The 25,113-nt window shown below is 55.7% G+C and overlaps 1 protein-coding gene across 2 annotated transcripts; it reads left to right on the top strand.

Moving 5' to 3' along the window:
* The first annotated feature begins 5,957 nt into the window (after positions 1-5,957).
* On the top strand, positions 5,958-24,826 carry VILL (villin like). Of its 2 annotated transcripts, XM_014845770.3 has the most exons (20): positions 5,958-6,046; positions 10,763-10,829; positions 10,991-11,065; positions 11,345-11,550; positions 12,886-12,994; positions 14,284-14,394; positions 14,702-14,901; positions 15,293-15,371; positions 15,472-15,570; positions 16,300-16,435; positions 16,750-16,850; positions 18,908-19,045; positions 19,151-19,309; positions 19,822-20,001; positions 20,596-20,741; positions 21,724-21,868; positions 23,300-23,485; positions 23,680-23,751; positions 23,955-24,293; positions 24,558-24,826. In XM_014845770.3, exons 2-20 carry the CDS (start codon positions 10,764-10,766, stop codon positions 24,669-24,671), a joined length of 2,661 nt encoding a protein of 886 aa, XP_014701256.3. In that variant the 5' UTR covers positions 5,958-6,046; position 10,763; the 3' UTR covers positions 24,672-24,826. The 2 variants fall into 2 exon arrangements, with proteins under 2 accessions (XP_014701256.3, XP_070349956.1); XM_070493855.1 differs by lacking the exon at positions 19,151-19,309.
* The last annotated feature ends 287 nt before the right edge of the window (positions 24,827-25,113 follow it).

The raw sequence follows: 25,113 nt of genomic DNA, 5'->3' as shown, positions 1-25,113 counted from the left end.
ATGGATGGACTGCTTCTCTAGTGCAGCGCCTCTCCTCACTCTTTTTTCTATTCTCTCCCCCTGCACAGCCTCCTGCCAGCATTTTGGGTCTCCTGGTGTCCCAGCTTCTGGAAAGCAGGGGTGGATAAGAGCAGAGCTGCAGGATCCCAAGAGCCACAGACCTTGACCCCAGGGGAAGCTGGAAAACCATTCTGCCCAATATTAGGCCCTCTGGCTTCATCTCCCCAGACAGAGCAGCCTGGCTCACCCTCCTCTCACAAGGATTCCAGCCCTACCAACAGATTTCCTAATGCAGTCCCCACCCCATCCCATAAGAGGCACAGGCATTGTGTGTGCTGTGTATAGAGCCTAAACCCTTAGCGTTTGGGCCCACTGGCTGAGATGCTGTGAAGCATGGCACAGAATCAGAGAGAGGGTAAGGATATACGGACAAGTCAGTTTTCTCACAGTGGGACATCCTACTGACATTGCCCTCAGCCCAGCCCCTCTGTACATGAAGGTACGAGGGGCAGCAAGTCCCCCTCTGCTGGGGACTCCAGGCAGAGCTTTGGGCATGGCCTCACCACACTCAGGACTCCTTCTTCATAGTGATACCTAATTCAAATAACAAAATCAGTGTCATCAATCTCATCAGATAGGTTTATCCCCATTTTGTGGATGAGACAACTGAGGCCAGTGAGACAATGGCTTGCAGTCTCTGTTCTATCACAGGGATACAGCATCCTACCAGGCATATATATTCATCCCAAACAACAGGAGACACAGTGTGTGTCAGCCCAGAAAACCTACTATTTACCTAGAGACAAAACCCAAAATCTCTACAGCTAGTCTGTGCCATGTACCTCTCAGTGAAGAAGGTGGCCAACCAGAGAGGTGACCCCAGCTTCCTCCCCTGGTTCTGGACTCCTAGGCTCTGTCCCTCTCTGTACCTCCCTCTCTCCTTCCCTCTGCTCCCTAACCCTCTCTTTCCCTCCTGTCACCTCTGGCATTGCCTGCAGACCCCCAACTGCTTCACATCTTTGCATACAAGCAAATAGACAAATGGTTGAGAATTGTGGCTGCCCCTGAAGCTGAGGTGTCCCAGTGAGTGTCCATAGATTCTCTGAATAGGTGGGAAGGAAACACAGGTCATCAGGAGATCACTTATTTGAGACTTGGGCATACTGAGATTTCACCTCCTGATGTTTTCTTGTGTGAGCAGTATCATCTCTCTGTAATCCAGGACCAAGGAATGATCAGAAAGCTGGGGAGGGTAAGCAAGGAGTGGCTGGGAAAAGCCAGCTTGAGAAGACAGTCTGTTGAGCTTATGGATAAGGGGTGCACTGGGCTTGGCAGTCCTCCGAGTAACCTGGGATGCTTACGTGGCAGATCTCCTGTGCCTGGGCTGCCCGTGGATTAGCGGGCTGCTCAAGGCCTGGAGCTATCAACTGGCATGGCCATCAGCCCAGTCTCCGGGGAGAACACACTGAACCCTCAGGAGGAGGATATGTGAGCTCCAGAGTTTTCCACGTCAAGCCTCCATAACAGCTCCATCTCCCAGCTCAGTGATTCTCAGTTCTGAGTGTCCATTAGGATCCCCTGAGGGCTCTTAAAAATACAGATCCCTCAAGTCCACCCCAGACCATTTAAACCGAAATCTCTGAGGGTGGGCATCAGATTTGTAAGTACCCCAGATGACTCAAAGGTACAGCCAGGGCTGAGAACCCCTGATCTGATGGGCTATAGAAGAAAAGAAGCAACACTGTTCTAAGCCTGACACCTAGGTATGGCAGAGGAGTTATGGGCAGAGCTTAGGGGACATGACGTGTATTGCTTTATCTCAAAGATGGGTCATATGTGTTCATTGCTAAAAATTCAAGAATCCTAGAAAAGTACAGAGAACACCTCACATGGGCACTGGGAACCTTTCCCAAGGCAGGGGTGAGGAGAGGTTCCTGATAGAGCCCCACCTGGGTGGCAGCTCCCTGCTTTTACACTGAGGTGGGGAGCAGAGAGAATACCCTCACTTCACAATGGTGCACGGGGTCACACTACCCACCAGGAAAGGAACCTAGGCTTGCCAAACCCCCCTCCACGTCTGTCGTCGTCCGCCCTGTCCCTGTCCCCCATCCCTGCCGCACCGCAGTGAAGTGAGTAACAAACAGCTGACTGGCCCTGCTGTGGGGGCGAGATTATCCTGCCCAAGCTGTGTCTGGATGGGGTGGGTGCGCGTCTGGGCAGGGCCACACATCCCCACCTGCGGACACGCAAGGCAGTGACGTCTCACTTGCAGGGACCTAGGGCTCTTCTTTGATCCGTTCTCAGACTCGGGCACTCCACACGGCCCATCAGAGTGGTGGCCCCGCGGGCAAAGCGACAGGCTCCACCTTCTGGGGCCCTGGCGGTTCCCATGGCACCCTCGGAGGAGTCGCTCTCGGGCCATGAGTGCCCTGGTGACTGTGTCTGCAGCCAGATGTAGGGGACCCACGTGGGTCCAAGGCTGCTCTCTTCAGGGGCATGGGCTGGGGCGTTTCCAGGCAGTGGGATCCAGGACCAGACAGTACCGCCCCCGCACCACACCCTGTCCACGCTCCAGAGGGGCACACACACCCCCACCCCCCAACCAGATCTCCACCAGGGGCGACGTTCTGCGCTGAGGAAGGACTCAGCTGAGACCTGGGCCACAGACGTGGAATGAGCGCTGAGGGAACCTGGGGGCGGGGCCTGGAGGGCGGGGCTGGCTTCCAGCGCCTGCCCCGCCCTCCCCGGGCCACACCGGCGCCTTTGTCAATATTGACGTGGGGCGGGCTGGGCGTTCGGAGATAAGCCAGGAAGGAACAAAGCAGCGTCCGAGAGCCCAGAACCTGCCAGGCGAGGGTGAGGGTGGGCCACGGGGACTCCGCAGAGGGAAGAGGTCAGTGGGACGAGGAGGTCATGGCTAGGGCGGTGCTGGCCGAGCCAAGCCAGGCTCAGGGCCCTTCTGACTCTAGGCCTGCATCCGTGGCAGGAGGTGATGGAGCCCCCTTGCTCTGGAGGAGGAGATGGGGAGAGGCTGGGCACCTCTTCATCCTTATAGCACCCTGGCTGCCTGTGAGCACTACCCTGGGCCTTAGCTTCCTCTTTCTGCCATGGTGTGATCCCATGAGCTGCAGATTGTCCACATGAGACACAAAGCATGATGCTTATCTTGGTCCCCGGCCGGGCCCTAGGGCCCACTCCATCTCTCTAGGACCTGGGATCACAGGTTACAGGTGGGACCATTTTGGAAAGGGGCAGTTATGTCCACCCAAGGTCTGCTGGGTCCTAGAGACCCAGAGAATTCTGAGGGGAGGGGCCTTGGAGAGGTCCTTGTGCCCCCTACTAAGCTGCTAAGTCTGGACTCTGCCAGGCGGAGTGTCCTGCCCACATTGGGGGTGGAAGGATGTGACCTGCCCTGCCTTCTCAGAGGAGGAAATGTCAGCTCAGAAAAAGTCTTAGAAACTTCTCCAAAGTCACTCAGCCAGTGGGCGCTTCAGCTGTGACGGATTGGCGCTTCAGCTGGGATTGGAACCTGGCTCTAGAGAGGATTCAACTCTAGGCCCTGGCTTCAGGACAGAGCCCAGCAGAGGGTCCAAACACACCCCCACTGGATCGGTCGTAGGCCACAGGAGCGTGTCAGCAAATATTTATTAAGCAAGTACCGTGCACCAGGCACCATCCTAGATACGGGGCTACAGCAGTGAGCAAGGCCCTGCCCACAAGGGGCTCACACTGCAGCTGGGGACAGACACTAAACCAGGATCAAATCAATAGTTGTCAGCTTCTGAAGGCACTAAAGAGATGAGGGAAGCCTCGCATGGCTGAGGAGGAGGACTGTTTTAGCTAAGGTTGTCGGGGAAGGCCCCTCTGGCAAGGTGCCATCTTGTTTGAGGCTAGAATGCAGAAAAGGAGCTGTGGGAAGATCTAAGGGAGAGGCTTCCAGGCAGAGGGAACAGCTAGTACAAAGGTCCAGAGACTAGAATGAGGTTGGCATTTTGAGGGACAAAAAGAATCTTGTATTAGAACATAGTGAGCAATGGGGAGAGTGATACGAGAGGCAGCCAGAGCGACACGCAATTTGGGGTTTTGAGGAAGCCACTGGAAGGTTTGAAACAGGAGAGTGGCGCCATCTGATTTATGGTGAAAAGATCCCTCTGGCTACTGTGGGAGGAGGGACACAGGGGCCAGAGTGACCAAGACACACAGAGGGAGGCTCATGCTGCCAACTGGTGAGAGAGGCTGGCTCCAGGTGCTGTGCAGGAGTTGGGAGAGGGCTGGCCAGGCTCAGGATCCAGGATGAACCAGACTGGCCAGTGGCTGCACTGTGGGTGTGAGGGAAGGAGAAGAACCTCCAACAGCTCCCAGGTTTGGGGCCTGAGCAACCGGGTAGATGTTCGTGCCATTTCCTGAGGCTCAGAGGAGGTGGATCTGAGAGGCCTGACATGGATATCAAGTGTGAGGTCAGATGTGCCAGGAGAGATGTGACCAGGCAGGAAGATGAAGGCGACTGAGGCCGGGGTGGGGTTTGGGAGAAGTGGGAGCTGGGTCAGAAGAGACAGTAGCATTTCCATGCTACTTACAGCCTGAGGACTAGAACTTGGAAATAAAATAGAAGAGACGGGACCAAAGGCCTGAGCTCTGTGCCCGCTGACCTTTAAAGGCCCCCAAGGAGACAACGGAGCAGCCAGTGAGTGGGGGAGAAAATTTGGGCTGTGGGCTGTTTCCAGAGGAAGGGGTGGTCAGAGGGGTCCCTGGCTGGTGAGAGGGAAGGTAAGATGAAGACAGAGAACTGACCACCAGCTTTGGCGAGAGGGGGCATTGGTGACCAGGGAAGAGCCATTCCCGGGGAATGCAGGCACAAAGACCAAGTAGAGTGGACAGAGGAGAGAATCTGAGATGAGGAAGTGGGGAGAAGCGAGTCCACGGAATTTTGCTGGGCACAGGGACAAAAGGATCCAGGAAAACAGGTATGCACAGGCGGAGCCAGACACACACTGTCACATACAGGAACAGAAGGTTATACAGGCATTTTCTCACACATGAGGTCAGACACACACAGGGACTGACCAAGTGCCCTGTGCCGCCGGCATCCCTTCACACACAAGGACCCACTGACTCCTGTCTGTTAAACACAACCACACACTGGCAGGAGGTCCTACTGGGCACAGATGGACCCAGATTTCCTGGAGTCCCCTCACCCTGTGACAGGGAGCAGTGGGGGTGAGGACGGGACATGGGGAAAGGGTCTTGGGGCCAGTTGGGCAGGTTTTAACAGTGTGTTCTGGAAGGGACATCCACACTGGCTGGGCTGTGGCTGGGACTGAGGCCTGTGGGCTAAGGTAAGTGGTGGCCATGCGCCTGGAGTTCCCCCCACCCCCCGCCCGCCAATCGGGAAGGAAAGGAGGGAGCAGCCCGAGGTATGGGAGAGGTGTCTTCCCTGCAAGGGCTGGACTGGCCTCCCCCACGATGGGTATCAGCACTCGCTGGGGAGGGCTGTGACAGGCACCAAGCCCAAACAGGGAGCAGGGAGGAGAGCAGAGATGCTAAAGGAAGCCCTTGCCACCTTCCCCCACCTCCTGAAGTGACCTGGGTCTCACAGAGCCAGACTGCCACCCCACCACCACCAGCCTTGGTCCTGCTTCCTCCTAAAGTTTGCTGGGGTGACCTGGCCTTCTGGGGGTTAGGGATCAGGGGCCCATCTGGGCTCTCAGAGAAGGGAAGTCACAGTGTATTCCACACCCCACATCCTGGCCCAGCCAGGCCTCCATCCCCTGCTCTCTCTGGCCACCATACCCAGGAAGTGAGGCCTGGCAGACCAGCCATGGCCCTGGGGAGGGGACTGGCTCTCAGAGACCTGGGTTAATATTTGTTGACTGACTAACTGATTGACTAAGTTTGAAAGCCCAGCCTGCTGAGCAGTGGGGTGTGGCCTACAGGGCGGGAGCTGGGATTGGGTTACAGAGGAGGGGGGGCAGTTGGCAGAGCCTGGCCCTGTGCCAGGCCCAGCACTGCCCGCAGGCAGGGCGAAGGCGCAAGCAGTTTCCAGCAGGTAGGCCTGGTGGTGAGGGGGCACAGGGCACAGCTGGGCAGGGAGGGGGCTCAGGGAACCGGGTGGTGAGGGGCTGTTCCGAGTCACAGGTGTACAGCATGGGTCACAGGGCTCAGGGTTGCCGAGGAGCTGGCAGAATTGGGGAGGCAGTGAGCAGCCCAACAAGTGAGAACACCGGTGGGGGCAGGGAGGCTGCAGGCGGAGCGACCCACGAGGAAGAAAGGGGGTGATTTTGTATTCGGGGTCTCTGTCACCCACAGAGTCGGTACACCTGGGGCCCAGGCCCTGCCCTTCCTCCTCCCTGCCGGAGTGCCACTCCTGGCTTCCTGGGAGTGGGGCAAAGTAACCTCAGGGTCCGCCCCACACAGGTACCTCGGGAGGAGGAAGCTGTGCACCTGGGCGAGGAGAAAGGGGCGCCAGGGGAGGGAAGGGCCCCTGGGTAGAGGAGGGGTGCGTGGAGAAAGGAGAGGTGTCTGGAGAAGGAAGGGAGTGCCTGGTGAGAGGAGAACCCAGAAGAAAGAAGAGGGGCCAGGGGAGAGAGGGTGCACTGAGGGAGGACAGGGGTGCGGGGTGGGGAGGTGCCCTGGGAAAAGGATGAGACACTGGGGGAGAGAAAGGGGTGTCTGGAAGAGGACGGTGGCATGCCGGGTCGGGGAGAGGTGGGGAGTGGCGGTCAGAAGAGAGAAGTGGGTGTTGGGGAGGGAAGATGCATGAGAGGAGGAAGGGAGTGGCCAGTGGGGAAAGAAGAGCGCCTAGGAAAGGAGGGGGCACCAGGGAGAGAAGGGTATGTCAGAGGAGGAACTGGGCATCTGGGAGAGAAAGGAGGCCTCCTGGGTGGAGGGAGCAAGCCCCCAGGGAAAAGAAAGGGGCTCCCAGTAGGGAGAGGACACAGGTGGGGGGGTCCCCACTCACTCAGGGTAGGTGATGGAAGGGAGTTCCCCAGGGAAAAGAGGGGACATCCATGGGTGGGAGGGCTTGGGGGGGTTAGAGGGGGTGCTCTGGGGAAGGAAGAGGCCCCCTGAGGGAGAAAGGGACTGCCTGGGGGAAAGAAGAGGTGCGGGGAGAGAGGGGGCCCCTACCCTTTGAGCATTCCTTCCCCCATCCCCCCAGAACCCAACTGGAAGACAGGTTACATGGAGATGAGGCCTCAGGCCCTGGGAGCCTGAGAGTTTGGCTCCTCAGCTGGACCTGGGTATGGGGGCACCCTCCCAGCGCCCTGGGGTTGATGTTGTCCCTGCCCAGTGAAACCAGCACAGTCCCAACTTTCTGGCCACCAGTTTGATTTTCCTGCCCCACATGGGGCCCCGGTGACCACTGTGCTGAGGCTAGCCAGTCTTCCTGCCACTCTGTTGCTGTTTCCTACAGCCCATAGTTTGTACCTCTGGTCACTGCCTGCCTTTTCCCCGGTCACCGTCACTGGCCACTGCTTCTGCCTGTCACCACCGAATGTCTATGCCTGTCACTCAGTGTCATCATGTTTTCTCATGTCACTGTCACACCAACAGGCCATCAACTGCAACAGCAGTTCTGGGTGCAGTTAGAGCGCTAGGTGACTCCTTTCTTCATCCATTTTCACTCAGTCGAGTCTTGGGCAGGCGACAGGCTTCATTCCTTCAAGAACTATTTGCTGAGTACCTGCTGGGTGTCGGGCAGCTGGGAGCCGGCGGTAATCAAGAGACAAGGCCCTGGCCTCGGGGATCCTCTGCTCTAGTGAAGGAGACCATACCAACAGCATACGTGGTCTCCAAAACATGCTCAGAGGGGCCACACCTCACAGCTCTAAACCCCAGCAGGACCACCCCCTCTGCCCACCCTGCTCTGGGCAGCTCCCTCCCCCGCTCTCCTGCCCGCCCCCTCCCCTTACATGGCCACCTTGGCCCTCTTTGAGAGGGTTGAGTGTTTCCCACAGCGTACTGTGAGCTCACCAGGGCCCGAGCCCAGCCCTCAGGGGCCCTAGACAAAGGTGTAAGGAATGTGGGCCACTGTGTCACTTGTCACACTATGCCTTTGATTCTGTAACTCTGTATCTCCCCTCCCAGCTTGTTTCCCCTTGGTCATACAGGGCCAGTAAAGCCAAGGGTGTTCCTACTGCTGATAAGACACAATTGGAATGGAGTGGGGAGGGGAGAGGAGTTAACACCACACCAGGGCCTCTAGGAATGAGACATCAGAAAGAAGTGACTTCTGGGTCTATTGAGCAAAGCAGCAGCAAGAAGAAAAAGTTGCAACTGGCAAGATTTAGGTTAGATGTAGAAAGAACTTACATGGATGAAGGAAAGATCAAACCTCACACAGAGGTTTCTGAAGGAGTGGTGTAGGGAAGCCTGGGGTAGTTGAGAGTCACCTGCCAAGATGTAACAAAATCGAGAGTCCCCTCTTCCCTAAATACTTGTCCTTCCATGCTGCTTTCTCTTCTGTGCACAGTGAGAACCACAGAGCACAAACTCAAGAGAGCCAAGTTGCTCTTTGCAGAGTCTGTGTGTATTAAGAGTTCAGCTCTGTTTCAAGAATTTGAGTGCTTGTGCCTGATTTGTCTAACCACCCAGGTTAGCTAAGCCTGTCACTTGCTGCAGAGTCTGTCACAGTCTTCAGAGACAGTCCTTGCGTGCAGAGTCTGTCCTGGGTTTGCAGAACCTTTGTCTTATCTACAGAGCCTGTTTCTGTCCTGAGCCTGTGTCTATTTTCAGTCTGTCTTTTTCAGAACCTGGTTTTTTTTTTTTAAACAGTCTGTCTCTGTTTCCCTGTGTATAAGATTTGCTTTTATGCAAGCTGCCCTGCGTGCAGAGCCTATCCCTGTCTACAGAGCTTGTCTGGTGTCCTTGTCTGGGACACCTTTCTGCCCGAAGACAGTTCCTATTTGCAAAGCTTTATTTATGGTAACCGTCCCTGTCAGCAGAACCTGTTTCCTCTGCAGTAGGTGCCTGTGTCTGTAGACCGTGTCCCTGTTTGCAGAGTCTTTTCCTATTTCAGAGCCTGGTTCTGTCTGCAGAACCTGAGCCCTATGTGTAGAGTCTATGACATTTTTCAGGGCCTTGTCTGTTTGCACAGCCTATCTGAATTTCCCTGGATAGATACTGTGTCTGCTTGCAGGATCTATTCCTGTGAAGAGTTTATCACTCTCAGGGGTCGCTGTGTCTATCTGGAAGCACCTGTGTCTTTCTGCAGAGCACATCCTTGTTTCCAGAACCTATGCCTATCTGCATATTTTATCCCTAATTCCATATGTACCTGTTAGCAGAGCCTGTCCCTGTTTACAGAGCCTTTATCTGTTTCCAGCACTCATCCTTTTCTATAAAGCCTGTCCCTGTTTTACAGAACCCAGGCTTTCTACAGAACCCAGCCCTGTCTCAAGATCTTACCCATGTCTAGGGCATCTGTGCTTGAACATGAAGCTGATTTCTATGCCAGCTCATTTCAGCAAATCCTACACTCTCTGAAGAAGCTGTCACTGTTAAGAGAGCCTGTCTGTTTGCAGAGCCTGTGTAGGCTTACAAAACCTCTCCCTAGCTGCAAAGTCTCTGTCTATAGAACCTCTGTCTGCAAAGCCTGTGTCTTTTATCAGAGTCTGGATCTCTTTTCAGGGCTCATGATTGTTTGCCCAACCTGTTCCCAACTCCCTGTATGCAGGATTTGAGTCTGTTTCCCGAGGCTGTCCCTGCATGCAGAACCTGACCATACCTAGAGAACTTTTGCCTGTTTCAAGAGCCTGCCTCTAACTGGAAAGCATTTTTCTAACTGAAGATGCTGTGCCCATTTGCAGAGCCTTGCCTATCAATGTACCTGTCTCTGTATCTGCAAAGAGTCCCTTAAGGGTTTGTCTCCATCCACATGTGCAAAGCCTTTCCCAGTCTGCAAAGCTCTCCATACCTGCAAAACCTGTGACTGTTTGCAGTCTTTTTCAGTGTTCGCTTTTGCTCATTTTCCCAGCCTGTCTGAATTTCCCTGGGTAGAGTCTGTGTCTGTTTGCACAGGCTGTCCTTATACACACAGATAGACCCTGTCTACAGAACTCATTTTTGTCAGGAGAACCTGTGCCTGTTGCATCCCTTTCTTCAGTCTGAGGAAGCTGTCCCTGTTTGCAGAGCCTATGCTTGTATGGAGAGCCTTTCTCTAGCCATATAGCCTATCATTCTCTGCAGGTGCTAGCTCTCTGCATAGCCATTCCTGACTGTCTGGAAGACCTATGCTTATTTGCAGCTCTGTCCTTGTGTGCAGAGCCTGTCTTTGTCTACAGGATTCAGTCTCATTTCAGGAGGCTGTCCCTGTTTGCAGAGTCTGTCCCTGCCTGCAGAAACTCTTGCTAGCAGAGCCTCTGCCTGTCTGCATACCCTATCACTGTCTACAGTGACTGTCCCTGACTGCAGATCCTGTGTCTGTCTGCACAGCCTATTTCTAACTCCCTGTCTGTTGGCAGAGGTTGTCCCTATGTTCAAAGCCTGTCCCTGTCCACAGAGCTCAGCTGTTTCCAGAGCACAACCACAGATGACAAAACAGGTCCCTGTTTGCAAAGCCTGTGTGCTGATGTCTGCAGCATCTGTCCTGGTTTGCTGGCATTTGTGTTTCCACAGCCCTCCTAATGAAAGGCACATTCTATGATGAAGGTGCTTTGGAGAGCTGTAGGTGGGAAGAGTTCTTGCTTGAAGCCCAGAGTACAGGTGGCCAGGGCCTGAGAACTCTGGCTCTTGTTGTTTCCTCTCTCTGTCCTGCCTGGCCTAGGATGGACATCAACAAGGGCCTCCCAGCCATCCAGAGCCATAAAGACCTCCACGTATGGATCATTGAGGTGAGGGGCATGACCAGACAGTAGAGTTGGTGTTTAGTCTCTGAGATTAGGCTTCTTCCACACTCCCCCCACCTCAGAGTTCCCTCCCTCACCCCACCCCAGAGGGTCATGGGGGGATGGGGAGGTCTCCTGAGTTGTCACTAGACACTCTCCTTTCCCAGAACCTGAAGATGGTGCCAGTACCGGAGAGGGCTTATGGGAACTTCTTTGAGGAACACTGCTACATTGTCCTCCACGTGAGCACCTGGGGAGTCTGTCTGAGGGGGTGTCATGGCCCAGCTGGGGAGTCTGATGGTGTAGACTAAGCTCTGCCCTGGGAACAGGCAGGCTGGGAGCCCAAGAATCGCATGCCACAAGGGGCTGCAGCCTTGGAGGCCTCTTGGCCCTTCCCTCCCCATTCTCCATCTCCTGCTTATGGAACACCTGCCCAGTCTCCACAAGGCCCTTGGTACATCCTTGACCTGGAGCCTTAGCCCTCTCCCCCGACCCGACACACATACACACCTGGGTCCTAGGTCCCCCAGAGCCTGAAGGCCACACAGCGGGTGTCCAACGACCTGCATTACTGGGTCGGGAAGCAGGCAGGTGCGGACGCGCAAGGTGCGGCGGAGACCTTTGTGCAGCATCTACAGGAGGCGCTGCATGACGCCCCCGTGCAGCACCGGGAGGCTCAGGAGCACGAGTCCGACTGTTTCCGCAGCTACTTCCGCCCTGGAATCATGTGAGTGATGCAACGAGGGACAGAACCGTGGGGTGGCTGGGCCGCCTGGGGTGGGTCTTTCCCTTATCTCTGGTGTGTGGGTTGTTTTGAGGGAGGAGATAACACCTTTATTGAGATACAAAGCAGGGATCATACAACCTACCGACTTAAACACACAGTTCAGTGATTTAGTATATTTACAGACTTGTGCAACCATCACCACAATTTTAGAAGATTTCCATCACCCCACAAAGAAGTCCAAAACCCTTTAGCAGGCATTCTCAGTCTCCCACAACACTCCCTTCCCCCAGTCTATATAGATTTGCCTGTTTGGGACATTTCATATAAATGGAATTATACACACATGATGTATGGATGTACCACATTTTATTTATATATTCATCACTTAATGGACATTTGGGTTGTCTCCACTTTTTAGTTGTTATGAATAATGCTGTTATTAATATTTGTATACAAGTTCTTGGTTTTTTTCCAGTCTTATTGAGATGTAATTGACATACGTCACTGTGTACGTTTAAGGTACGCAGCATGATGGTTTGACTTACATATATTGTGAAATGATTATAGCGGTAACTTTAGTTAACATCTATGTTAACATATGGACATATATTTTTCATTTCTCTTTGGTATATATCCAGGAGTGGACACCAATGTTGTTTTGAGTCTGCTTTTATGTTACTGTGCCAAGTAGAAATATGTCTTTTGCTGTAAATTGCTTCAAAAATTTATTGAATTAATAACTGCAATATAGTAGGTTGAACCATAGGAAACTGCCAATATTCAATCATCTGTTTCATAGAGGTGAACCTAATATACGCATATGGTGTTACATGAACACATGCACACATGTCTACACACACACACAGAAAAAACACAGCACCCCTATATGTGTCCACCCACAGATGGGCATATCTACACACATATGTGCACATCCCTGCCCACCTACACTCATATATGCTGTTGCCCAAATTCTATGCACTCACATCTTTACTCACATGGATAAACAGAAACACTTATGCCCCACTTGTATTACAGGTGCATGTGCCTGTATCTACATCTAAACACATGGATAAACAGATATATACTATGCCCCCACTGTATACATGTACCTAAATGTGCATGTGTCCACATAGCTACACACGGATAAACAAATGCACCCTCCTGCCCTCACATGTGTACCCCTGTGCTTGGACACACGTGTTCATATCTACATGCATACATGTATTAAACAGGCACATGCATATCCCTACATGTATGCGTGCATGAGCTCACACCTGCACTCACTCCTGCACATGGCAGTGTGTGGTTTTATGTGAGACCCCATTCCCTCCTCAGCTACAGGAAGGGAGGCCTAGCCTGTGGCCTCAAGCACGTGGAGACCGACATGTACAACATCCAGCGACTGCTGCACATCCAAGGGAGGAAGCACGTGTCAGCCACCGAGGTGAGGGCTGCCAGGGTGCCACTTGACCTCTGGACTCAGCTCAGACTGCATGTACTGAAGAATAGGGAAAGGTAGGGGGAGACGGGGGAGTAGGGGGTACATGGGCTATCAGCATTCCCAGATGGCCTGTCTTGAAGGAGGAGAGAGAAGGCAGAGCCAGGCTTCTAGCTCCACCCCCACGATGGCTCCTCTGACCCTCTGTTTCCTCGTCTGTCTCATGGGTGTATTAAGAACTTGGGGAGGTGTGGCAGACAAGAAGGTGCACTTGGCTGGTCCTTGTAAGCAGCACAATGGGAAGGAGCATGGTTTGGGGTGGGATGTGCACAGCCCCACACTCTCATACACATTGTCATTATCACCCATAGGCCGCACACACTGTCTCCCACTGTTGCCCCTGGGGCCACTCTAGTCCACAGAATGCCCTTGTGCAAATTAGAACAGAGTGCCCCTTACTTCCACCTGTCAGGAGATTAATGGAAAACACTGATTTTGTTAGAACGAGACATTTTGCTGCCATCTGGCAGGAGTTTGGTGTAATGAACATTCAGGTGTTTGATGTCTCCAATGTGAATGGTGACACCTGAGTTGTGCCTGTTACTGTCTACCAGGTATGTGGCAGCCCTGTGACTCACAGAGAGTCCTATACAGGCTCACTCACTGTCACCCACAAATTCAGTGACCATACATCCCTGGTCATGCAAGGATATCATGTAGCCCCAGGTTTTGCCTGTTCTCTTGGCATAATTATTTAGAGTCCCCCCTTTTAGTCTCAAAAGTCTGTTTGAGTGATAACTATCCCAGTCCATGGATGACACACTGTCCCCCACACAGGCACACATACACTGTCACCCATGAGCTCACACAGCTGTTCACATTTGATGTGCCCCCCACATATGTACACACACACATCCGCACACATGGATAAACAGATACATAAGCCCCACTCGTATACACGTGTACAGCTACAGACATGCTTTGAGTGAAAAAGGTCATATTCAGTCATGTACACCCTGTGAAAGGCAGCATTACCTACAGTCCCACATGCCTAGAGATGTACACAGCCACACCCACAGTGACCCTCAAGGTCTCATACAGTTACAGAGATGCATGCCCACACACCATAATAGTGGTGTTGTGGTCACACATACACCCAATTGCACACAGCTTCATGCACACAAGTGACACACTCGAGCTATGCTCACCTAGGCGGGACAGGCTGTGGTACCCCTCCACCTGGGTGCTGGTAGTAAAACACCTGTCTCCCTCCTTGCCCCTCCTGGCTCTGGCAGGTGGAGCTCTCCTGGAACAGCTTTAACGAGGGTGACATCTTCCTGCTGGACCTGGGGAAGGTGATGATCCAGTGGAACGGGCCCAAGACCAGCATTGCTGAGAAGGCGCGGGTCAGTGTCTGCCCTGGGAACCAAGGGGTGCAGAGCTCGGGGAGAGGAGTGGTCCTCCAGGTGCCCATCCTCCAGCCACCTGAAGAGGTGGGCTTGGCTCTCTGCTACAACCTGAGAAGTACCTAATGGGTGCAAGCTGAGTCCAGACCCTGCACTGGTGGTGCCCGTGGATGCCAGGAAAAGGGGACACCTCCCCCTGCCCCCAGGCTCTGGGAGCTGAGCACTGACAGGAAGGATCTGGGATGGACTGTCTGAGGGGTAAGGGAGGCATGCTGGGGAAGCCCGACTGCCAGGTCCTCTCCTGCAGGGCCTGGCCTTGACCTGCAGCCTCCAGGACAGGGAGCGTGGTGGTCGTGCACAGATCGGTGTGGTGGATGATGAGGTCGAAGCCACTGACCTCATGCAGATCATGGAAGCTGTGCTGGGCTGCAGAGTGGGCAACCTGCACACAGCCATGCCCGACAAGAGTATTAACCAGCTGCAGAAGGCCAATGTCCGCCTCTACCAGTGAGCAGACCTTGGGAGTGGGCAGGGTGGGTGGAATAGCCTAGGCCTGCATGTCCATCATTACTGCAATAACACAGTGTTTGTAGAAAGCCCTCCAGTAAAGGCTTGTGGGTTTCTGGGGCAGGCCATGTGGGACCTTGGGCCCAGCCTGTACTCTTGCATGGCTGTCTTTCTGAGAAACCCATTGTATAGACAGGAGGACTGAGGCCCTGTCAGGGCCAGGGATTGCCTAAGGCTCCACAGCAAGGCAGCAGTCAACTCAAGACCTCAACTCAGGGCCCCAGCCCCCATGCCCTCTGCCATGTGGGGAGGGGCGGGGGACATGGGGGCTAGAGTGGAAGGGAAGCTAGGGAGGGGCTGAACTGACCACATCTGGATGCCTGTCCCCCAGTGTCTACGAGAAGGGCAAGGACCTGGTGGTCCAGGAGTTGGCGACCTCCCCACTGACCCAAGACCTACTGCAGGAGGAGGTGAGGCAGGCTGGGCCCCAGCCCCCTATCCATCCCCACCCACCCCACAACCTCAACTCCATCTGGACCACCTACTGAGCAGCCCCACTCTTGCTCCTAGGACTGCTACATCCTGGACCAGGGTGGTTTCAAGATCTACGTGTGGCAGGGACGCACGTCCAGCCTCCAGGAGAAAAAGGCTGCCTTCACTCGGGCTCTGGTGAGGCTGTGGGGCCCTGTCTCAGAGGGACGTAGAGCTGCCTGGGGTTTGAAGTGGGAGGCAGGCCTGCCCTGGGGTCTGAGGGAAGAAATGGCTCTACTCTTAAGACTAAGCTGAGAGACATCTATGTCCTGCGGTCTGAAAGGGGAGGGAGTCCTGCCCCAGGGCTAGGAGATGAATACATCCTGCCCTGGGAGGCCTGTCTGATGGAGGAGGACATGACCCTGCCCTCGGGTCCCAAGCCTGGAGACAAACCGCCCAATCTGAGGGAGGAGACACAGCTCTGCCCAGGCATATGACGGGGAACGTAGGGCCCCTCTCTGGGATCAGGGCCATGCGGCCTGCCCTGGGCACCTTGAGTGGGGGGGAAGAGCAGATAGCACCTAAGAAACCTTGTGTAAAAGGGGGAGGCGGTCCTGCCTTGAGGTCTGAGGAGCCTACAGCACTGGGCGCCCCATCCTTTCAGAGGAAGGGAGACGGGGCTCTGCCTAGGGTCTGACGGTTGTCATGGCCGGCCCTTCCCGAGGCCCGGACTAAGGGGACCTGGCCTGTCCTCAGGGACCTCAGAGAAGTGGGTAGTGACGGAGCTAGCTCCTTCAGCGGGTCATGAGTTTGGTTAATTAACGAGGCTCCGGGCTCCACTGGCCCTGCAGCCCGAGCAGCAGGTCCCGCGGGTGCAGCGGAGCAGTGGGCCCTCGGGCCGCTCGCCTGACAGAGCCCCCGCCCCAGGGCTTCATCCAGGCCAAGGGCTACCCGGCCCACACCAACGTGGAGGTGGTGAACGACGGCGCCGAGTCGGCCGCCTTCAAGCAGCTCTTCCGGACGTGGTCTAACGAACAACGCAGGAACAACCCCAGAGGGATGGGTGAGCGAGCAGGGCGGGGCCTGTGGGGGCGGCACCCAGAACACGGGAGGGATGGGTGAGCGGACGGGGCGGGGCCGAGCCTGCGGGGGCGGGGCGGGGTCTGCGGAGGAGGCACCGAGAACCCAGGGGGATGGGTGAGCGGACGGGGCGGAGCCGAGCCTGCGGGGGCGGGGCGGCACGCAGAGCCTCCGCGGAATGGGCGAGGGGGCGTGGCCGAAGGAGGCTTCTTGAGTGATGGGTGGGGCAGGGTTGGCGGGGGCGGAGGTTGGGACAAGGGCAAAGGGCGCCAGAGGCACCGTCTATCCCACCCTCAGGTAAAGGGGTTCAGGTAAAGCCGGACGTGGGCAAACTGCGCAGCCAGCCTGAGCTAGCGGCTCAGCTCAGAATGGTGGATGACGGCTCCGGGAAGGTGGAGGTGAGGGGTACTGCCTTAGCTGGGGGAAGTGGGCACACAGGGGTAGGCTTTGTCTTCAGGTGAACGGTATAGCCACTAAAGTGACCCAGGTACACCCAGGTGCACATCTACACACACTCAAGGATACCTAGGGGTATGTGTACATATGCAAACACCCTCCCCACAGCCCGCTCATACACATCACACCGAATCAATTATACACAGCCATTGCCACTCGCTCATATAACACTCCTGGCATACAGCACAGTAACGCTCAGATGCTTAATTGTGCCCTTCTGTCATATGTATAACACAGTCATACATATGATAATAGAGACACACCTACTCACACTTTCTAACTGCACTTAATCACAGCCAAGTACACAATTGCAAGCATGTAATTGCACAAACTTTGCATCACACATGATCACAGTCGCATACAACCATCAACCCACAGAGACAGACCAACACAAATACACAGTCACATATAATCAGTCACAGCCCCACACACCCAACCCCCAACACACAGTCATGCACTGTCAGCCATCCATCTGCTTTCAGACCAGTATTCTGGGAGATGCAGGAGGTGGGGGCCACCTCTGGGCTCTGTATGGGGCTGGGTTCATCTTGACTTGTTGGCAAGGCCCTTAATTCCTTTGGGCTTCAGTTTTTTATCTATCAAATGGGGGCAAGAACTGTGGTCCCATTGGGTCCCACACTGGTGTGAAGATGCTGTGAGATTCTGGGAATGGGACTGCTGGGCCTGTGTGAGGGGTTCTAGTTCTCAAGATAGGTCGAGGTCAGAGAAAACACCATTTGTCCAAGGCTTGCTCCTTCATTTGCCCTGATATGGTTGGACAGAGGCCGTTAGTGAAGAGAGACGAGATAGGAGGAGACAGGGCAAGGAGAGGGGTAGAGGGGGGAGCAAGGAGAAAGGAAGACAGGGAGAGGGGACAGGGAGAGACAGAGAGAAGAGGAGACTGAGAGAGAAAGAGACAGAGAATGGGGGGTAGATGGGATGAAATGCAGGGAGAGATGGGAGCATGGGCAGAGGAGAAAGGGGGGATCCAGGAGAGATGGGGCCGACAGGGAGCTAGAGAGAGGGATAGAGGAAGACAGAGGAGGGCAGGGGAGGAAAGAGAGGGGGCTCTGCCACTCAGGCCCCAGGCACAAAGGCAGGGAGGGGACTCCTCTCAGCAGGCCAGTGGACAGGCAGGTGTGGCAGGGAGTGGCAGTGGTATGGTTGGGAGGCCTGGCTGCCAGGTGAGTGCCGCTCCTGAGTGGCGTGTGGTTATAGTCAGCCTCTTCTGCAAAAGGCAGGATTCTGGATGCTCTGGTCTGGAGCAGACCTTCCCAGAGACAGCTGTCAGTTCTGTGTAGGCCCAGGATGCCCAAGCATTGTTTCCTGCCATGTCGAAGTGGGTGTTTTATCCCCACTTTAACAGGTGGGGAAAACTGTGACTCAGAAAGGTCTCTCAGCCAACATGGGGCTGACCGGGCATTTGGCCGGGTCTGCCTGGCTCCAGAGCCCGTGCTCACTACCCACAGGAATAAGACATCACACTGTTAAGCATGAGGAAGTGTTTTCCTTTCCGTCTGTGAACAGGCTTTGTTTTTTTAAGTGACATTTGAAAAAAGGGAATTTTTCCAAGAGCCCTGAGGCCTTGCTTCTGGCCAGCTTCTGCTGCTCTGGCCTGAGCACTGAGCAGCCATGCCAGGACCTGACTGCCCCTAACCTCGGCTGTGACTGGTGGGGTCAGGCTGGGCATGGTGTGTGGCAGGAGTCAGGTCCGCCCCGGCAGCCTCTGGAGTCCTCACCACTCATTTGTCCCAGGCACCACACGCCAACTCAGAGTCCTGGCCGAGAGCAGGCTGGCGCAAGTGTGGTGGTCCCAGGGGCCCATGAGGGAAAGGGTCACCTGCAGATCCTTGCACAAGCCCAGCACAGAGTGTGGGGTGGGCGCACTGCTGGAGGCGAGCCCCTTGCCTGCAGAGATGAGGCATGCCTCAAGGCTGGGCACAGGGAGGCTGGTTCAGGTGGAGGAGCCACCAGTGCCCACTTGCCCCCTGTTCCCCAGATGTGGTGCATCCAGGACTCATGCAGGCAGCCCATGGATCCCAAGCATCATGGACAGCTGTGTGCAGACAGCTGCTACCTTGTACTCTACGCATACCAGAACATGGGCCGTGTCCAGTACATGCTGTACCTATGGCAGGTGCGCCGACCTGAGGAGGGTGGTGGGTGCCTTCAAGCCCCAGAGCTAAGGATCTGAGAATGGGATCTAAGAGCTGCGCCAGGCCCTCACCACCCCCGCCTGCAGGGCCCCCAGGCCAGCGCACATGAGATAAAGGCCCTGAACTGCAACGCTGAGGAGCTGGACCTCATGTACCACGGAGCCCTGGTGCAGGAGCATGTGACCATGGGCAGTGAGCCCCCCCACTTCCTTGCCATCCTCAAGGGCCAGCTGGTGGTCTTCCAGGTAGGGCCCACCTTGCTGCTGTGGTCACAGCCTCACTGGCTCCTCCAAGTGCCTGTGCCCCTTACACATACATGCTGAGCACCTTCTCTTCAGGCCGGGGACCCAGCTTACCAAGCCCTGGGTTCCTAGTGCTTGTCTGAGGCCCAGGAGCTCCAAGGGTGATCCCCGCCTGAGTTTCTTCTCCTGGTCCCCAGAGCCAGCCACAAAGCAGGAGACAGGTGAAGAAGTTGAATTGAAAGGGAGCCAGGGCCTTGCCTGGGGTCACAGACAGGCAAAGCCAGCTCCCACTTTCCACCTTCAAGGCCTGAGGGAGCTATGCCCTGACTCCTCAGGGATGGGGTGAAGAGTCCATTTAGAAAGGGCCTGGTTCCCTATCCTAGACTGATGGGGTCCTCACACTCTACAGTCAGAGGGTCCAGAAAACAGTGGTGGCTTTAATGAGGGTCCCCACTGGGACAGGGAGGTGGCCCCCAGGAGCCCTTGTCTCAGTCTGAGGCCCAGCCCTTTTGTAGGGGGACACAGGGCACAATGAGAAGGGGCAGCCGGCATCCACCACGAGGCTCTTCCAGGTGCAAGGCACCGACAGCTACAACACCAGGACCATGGAGGTGCCAGCCCGTGCCTCAGCCCTCAACTCCAGCGACATCTTCTTGCTGGTCACACCTGACATCTGCTACCTCTGGTTTGGGAAGGTACCCCAACACTGACCACTCGGTTCACACCCAGGGCAGTGGTGCCAGGCAGGGATGGGTCCACTCCACAGGGGCTGTAGACTTCAAGTCCAGCCTCACACAGGCCAGGAGAGGGGGAGGAGGAGAGGCCACAATGTTCCCTCTGGAACCTGGGGGAAGTTACAAAGTGACAGGTGAGCCTGGGAGTCCACAGGCCAGAGCTGGGCTAGACCTAGGCTGCCTCCCTTCCTTTCTGCCTTGAGCAGGGAGCACACCCCTTCGTAAGTCTCTCAGGAAAAGAAAGAGGCCTAGTCCAGTTTTCCAGAGTTTTCTCTGATCTTCAGCATAAACCATGAATGATCCCTAAGCCAAGGAGTCCCCATCCTGTGCTCTGGACCTGGAGAGGGTCCCAGTCCTTGTGACCCTTATCAGTTGGGGAAAGGGAGGCCAGGAGGGGGAGGAAGAGAGATCCCTTGCTTATTTGTGCCCTGCCATCAGCCTAGGCCTCCTATGACTCAGGCCCAGCTCCCCACAGGCCTCTGTGAATCAGGGATGTGGGGCTGGAGGTGGAGACCCCTCCCCATGCAGGGCCTGACCCAGCTCTTTGCCTGCCAGGGCTGTAGCGGTGACCAGCGTGAGATGGCACGGATGGTGGTCACTGTCATCTCCAGGAAGAATGAGGAAACGGTGCTAGAGGGTCAGGAGCCTCCCCACTTCTGGGAGGCCCTGGGAGGCCGGGCTCCCTACCCCAGCAACAAGAGGTGACAGGGCTGGGAAAAGGGTATTCTCCTTACACAGAGGCAGAAACTGAGGCCCAACGAGAGTGGGTGACTAATTCAGGGTCACACAAAAATCTGAAGAGGCCAGACTAGAACTGAAGACTCTTGGCTGCCCTTCCCCAGGGCTCCTAGGAGCACAGCGCCCCAACTTCAGTCCCCAGCCCTGGATAATTTGGATCACGAAGATGCCAGGGAGAGTGGTGCAGTGGCGCCCTCTGCTGGCTGAATGTGCTCCTTGCATTGTCCCAGTTCTGGACCATCCCACTGGCAGAGGCTCCCCCAACCCTAGTCCCTAGGGGTGGTGGTGCCCAGTGTGTGTGTGTAGTATAATATGACACGTGGCTAAACAGCGTGTGTGGAGTGTGCAAGAACTGTGTATGTGTGTGGTCTCTAAGTGGACCAGGGTGTGTATCCAAGGATAGGGCAGAGTGAGTCCTCAAAGGGAGGAGGGAGCTGAGTCCAGGGCCGCTCTGCCTGTGGGGCCTGGTTTATGCACTGCACTCCCCCCAGATCTCCAGAGCTCCTAAGCACTACTGTCCCCCTCTCTTAGCTTAGCTTCCCTCCTCCCACCTTGGGCCTGAGGCCAGGCTCCCAGCCAGGGGTGGGATACCGGCTCCTCCCTCCCAGGGAGGGCAGGGCTCCCGCTCAGGCCTGCCCCACTAAACATGCAGTCCCCTTCCTGGGGCCCGCCCACTTCTGGGAAAATTCTTGGGGCAGCTTGTGCCACAGCTGGCTGGGGCTAGACAGATCACCTAATCTGCTTTCCCCACTGACGGACGGGGTCCCAGAGAGGAGTAGGGTGCTCCTGGAGTGAATTACGGGATGGGTGGAGCTCAGAGGAGGGCACAGGGTCCTCCTATTCCCCAGCCCCTGGGGCCTGTTTGCTGAGGGCTAGCTTGGCACAGGCTGGTAAGAGGCACAGGGCTATCTGCGCCCCTCACGGCCCTGTGCCCACACTGGTCAGGCTCCCTGAGGACGTCTCCAGCTTCCAGCCGCGACTGTTTGAGTGCTCCAGCCAGACGGGCCACGTGGTCCTCATGGAAGTGATGTTCTTTAGCCAAGAGGACCTGGACAAGTACGACATCATGTTGCTTGACACCTGGCAGGAGGTGAGGCAGCCACCCCCTGCCTGGGTGGAGTGTGAATGGAGTGTGTCTGTGTCTGTGTAACTGGGTGTGACCATGTGTGACTTTGTGTGTTTCCAGCCATGTGACTGCAGGTAAGGCTGCAGGTGCTTCTGTGGCTGTGTGACATTGTGACACTGTAACTGTGTGACCATGGATGTGAGACCATGGATGACTGTGTCACCGTGAGGCTGTGGGGGACTGTGACTGTGTCTGGGATGCGTGTGCAATACTGAGCAGTTTTGTGACCAGAGTGTAACTCTATGTGTCTTATGACGGGGTGCGTGATTCCAGGCAGCTGAGTGCCTGTGGCTGACCTGTGTCAGGGTTGAGTGGCCAACTGTAGATTGAATGACTGCGTGTGTATATGTGATGTCTCTGTGTGACTGCATTTGCCTTTGTGTATGTGGCTGTGTGTAATGGCTGTGTGGTCAAGTAACTGGCCAGCCCAGCTCTAACCAGTGAGACTGTGTGAAAAAGAGAGAGACTCTGTGACTGGCTGTAGGAGTGGGAGACTGAGTGACTGTATTTGTGTGGTTGGGTAACGAGGTTTCTGTGTGGCCATCTGCGGTTTTCAGGCTGGGTGTGTGAGACTGTGATCGGGTGTGATTGTGTTTATGTGTGACTGTGGTGACAGTGCGTGGCTGTGATTTGCTGTCTCCCTGTGTGGCGATGGACGATCATGTGTCTGTAGAGCTGATCGTGTATGTGTCTGCCTCATTGTGTCTGTGACACTGTGTGAACGTGGTGATAAGGCTTGTGAGCTCCCATCGCAGAGAAACCAAAGCCCTTGCCAGAGCCCTGTGTGACCCGGCGGCCCCAACTCTCTGGCCCACTTTGCCCCCACTCTCCCCCTTGCTTGCTCTGTTCTCCCTGCTGCTCCTGGAACATGCCAGAACACTCAGGGCTTTTGCACTGGTTGTTTCTTCGGGTTAGAACACTTCCTGCCCAGACACACATGGGGCTTGCTCTCTCACCTCCCTCAGATCTCTAATGTAAAATTACAATATCCTACCACCATCACCACACTTCTTATCTTCTTTCCCTGCCTTATTTTTCTCCCTCTGATATCCTATGTATTTTGCCTATTTTTCTGTCTATCCCAATAAAATGAAAGCTCGACAAGGGCAGGGATTTTTGTCTTTTTTCTTCAAAGTTGTATTCCCAAAGCCTAGAACAGTGCCTGACACAGTAGGTGCTCCATAAATGTGTGGATTGAAAGCATAGGTGCATGCCTGTGACTTTCCGGCTTGTTTATGGTATATGGGTATGGCAGCCAGCTTACTGGGTGTGTCTGGCTGGCTGGCACGTGTGTGGGGGAATCTGAGACCATCTGATGGACAGAGGTGGGAGGGAAGTGGCCAGCTCCGGGCAGCCCCTCCACCTGCCCAAGGCCAGGCCTCCTCTGTGGCCCAGATCTTCCTGTGGCTTGGGCAAGCTGCAAGCGAGTGGAAGAAGGAGGCAGTGGCCTGGGGCAGGGAGTACCTGAAGACCCATCCGGCGGGGAGGAGCCCGGCCACGCCCATCGTGCTGGTCAAGCAGGGCCACGAGCCTCCCACCTTCACTGGATGGTTCCTTTCCTGGGACCCCTACAAGTGGACCGTGAGTGAGGCCTGAACCCCGTAGCCCCACCCTCATCTGGGGGAGAGGGCCTGCTCCGGGCAGACTGAGAGGAGGCATCACCCTGCCCAGGGTCTTCCAGTGTGGGTGGGAGAGGTCTGCTCTTGTCCTCAGGCCCCCTCCCGGGTCCCATTGGTACCACTCCATCCTGCCCCTCGCCTGATTCTTGCCCCCAGAACAACCAGTCTTATGAGGAGGTGGTGGAGGGCAGCCTGGGAGCAACATCTGCCGTCTCTGAGATAACAGCAGTGAGTACCAGGGCCTCCTGGGCTTTCCCCTGGGGGTCTGGGCTCAGTCAGTGTGGTCCAGGTGGGCAGAGGGGCAGGGAAGGAGCCAGGCCCTGGTAGGTGGCAGGGGCTGCAGCTGGGGGCAAGAGGGCCAATGGGCCATGTGGCCTCCCTGTGGGAGCTTATCCACCACCTTGCCCAGCCTGAGTCCCCTCTCTGGACAGGAAGTCAAAAACTTCCAGCTGTCCAGATGGCCAAGCCATGGCAGGGCAAGCCCCTTGGCCCTACAAGCCCTCAAGGGCTCCCAGGACAGCTCAAAGAGTGAGCTGGAGCTAGGCCCCAAGGCAGGCAGCAGCAACAGCAGCAGCACCAGCACCAGGACCACTGCCAGCACCAGCACTAGGACCAGCGCCAGCTCCAGCACCAGCACTACAACCAGCTCCAGCACCAGCACCTACCACAGCAGCCCCAGATCCATGGTCAGTGGGAACCTGCCTCGCGAACAGCTGATGCACCAGGCCGCCGAGGACCTGCCAGATGGCGTGGACCCAGCCCACAAAGAGGTGGATGCCCAAGACCCCCTGCCACTCACTGCCCCAGCACTAACGCATCTAAAACTGAGCTGGTGGCACCCGGGGCATGACCCACTGAGGATGGGCAAGAGGCAGGCTGCCCAGGGAGATCTGTGTTCCAGATGGGGTGATAGGCAGAGAGATGTGGGAGAGGAGAGCCTTGATCCCTGAGATGACACCTCTGGGTGGGTGGGACAGAGTCTGGGCTCAGTTGACACCCTTCTCCTGCATCCACACCCCCACTTCCCTACCCAGTTCTATCTCTCAGACTCTGACTTCCAAGATATCTTTGGGAAATCCAAGGAAGAATTCTACAGCATGGCCAAGTGGAAGCAGCAGCAGGAGAAAAAGCAGCTTGGTTTCTTCTGAACCCAGGCCCTGCCTGTGCCCCCTACAGGGCCAAGGCCCCCCAGGGGACCTCCCACACACATACCTGAGCCCCTGGGGAGACCATGTTGGCAATCCCTGCTCAGAGACTCCTGGGTCACCCCCCTACTTGTCAATAAAAGCTTATGGCCCTCACAAGGTGTGGTGTGTGGGTTTCAAGTCTGGATCACTCAGTATGTCCACTTCTGGCAGAAGGGGCCTCTGGGGCCAGACGGTGTGGCCTGTGACATTCCAGAGAAGAACGGAGCTCTCTTTACCCTCCTCCTTGGAAGGGTTTGTTTCTTGCTGGTCCCTCCTGCCCAGTGGGTCCGACGAGCTCCTCACTCCAGTATGAGTGTGTGATAGGTGGAGAGCGAGGTGCTGGTGCTCCAGTGCTCTGGGACACACACACATACACATGCTTTACAGGGATTTTTCTGGTGTC

Source organism: Equus asinus, chromosome 21, assembly GCF_041296235.1.
Source record: "Equus asinus isolate D_3611 breed Donkey chromosome 21, EquAss-T2T_v2, whole genome shotgun sequence".
NCBI classification, from domain to species: Eukaryota; Metazoa; Chordata; class Mammalia; order Perissodactyla; family Equidae; genus Equus; species Equus asinus.
This window is presented reverse-complemented; position numbering and strand designations above follow the sequence as displayed.

Bases quoted from the DNA above. Each gene is read 5' to 3' on its own strand.
- VILL (XM_014845770.3), top strand. From the start codon at position 10,764: ATGGACATCAACAAGGGCCTCCCAGCCATCCAGAGCCATAAAGACCTC. The intron at 20,002-20,595 runs GTACCCCAACAC...TTTGCCTGCCAG, and splicing joins GCTACCTCTGGTTTGGGAAG to GGCTGTAGCGGTGACCAGCG. The intron at 20,742-21,723 runs GTGACAGGGCTG...CACACTGGTCAG, and splicing joins CCCTACCCCAGCAACAAGAG to GCTCCCTGAGGACGTCTCCA.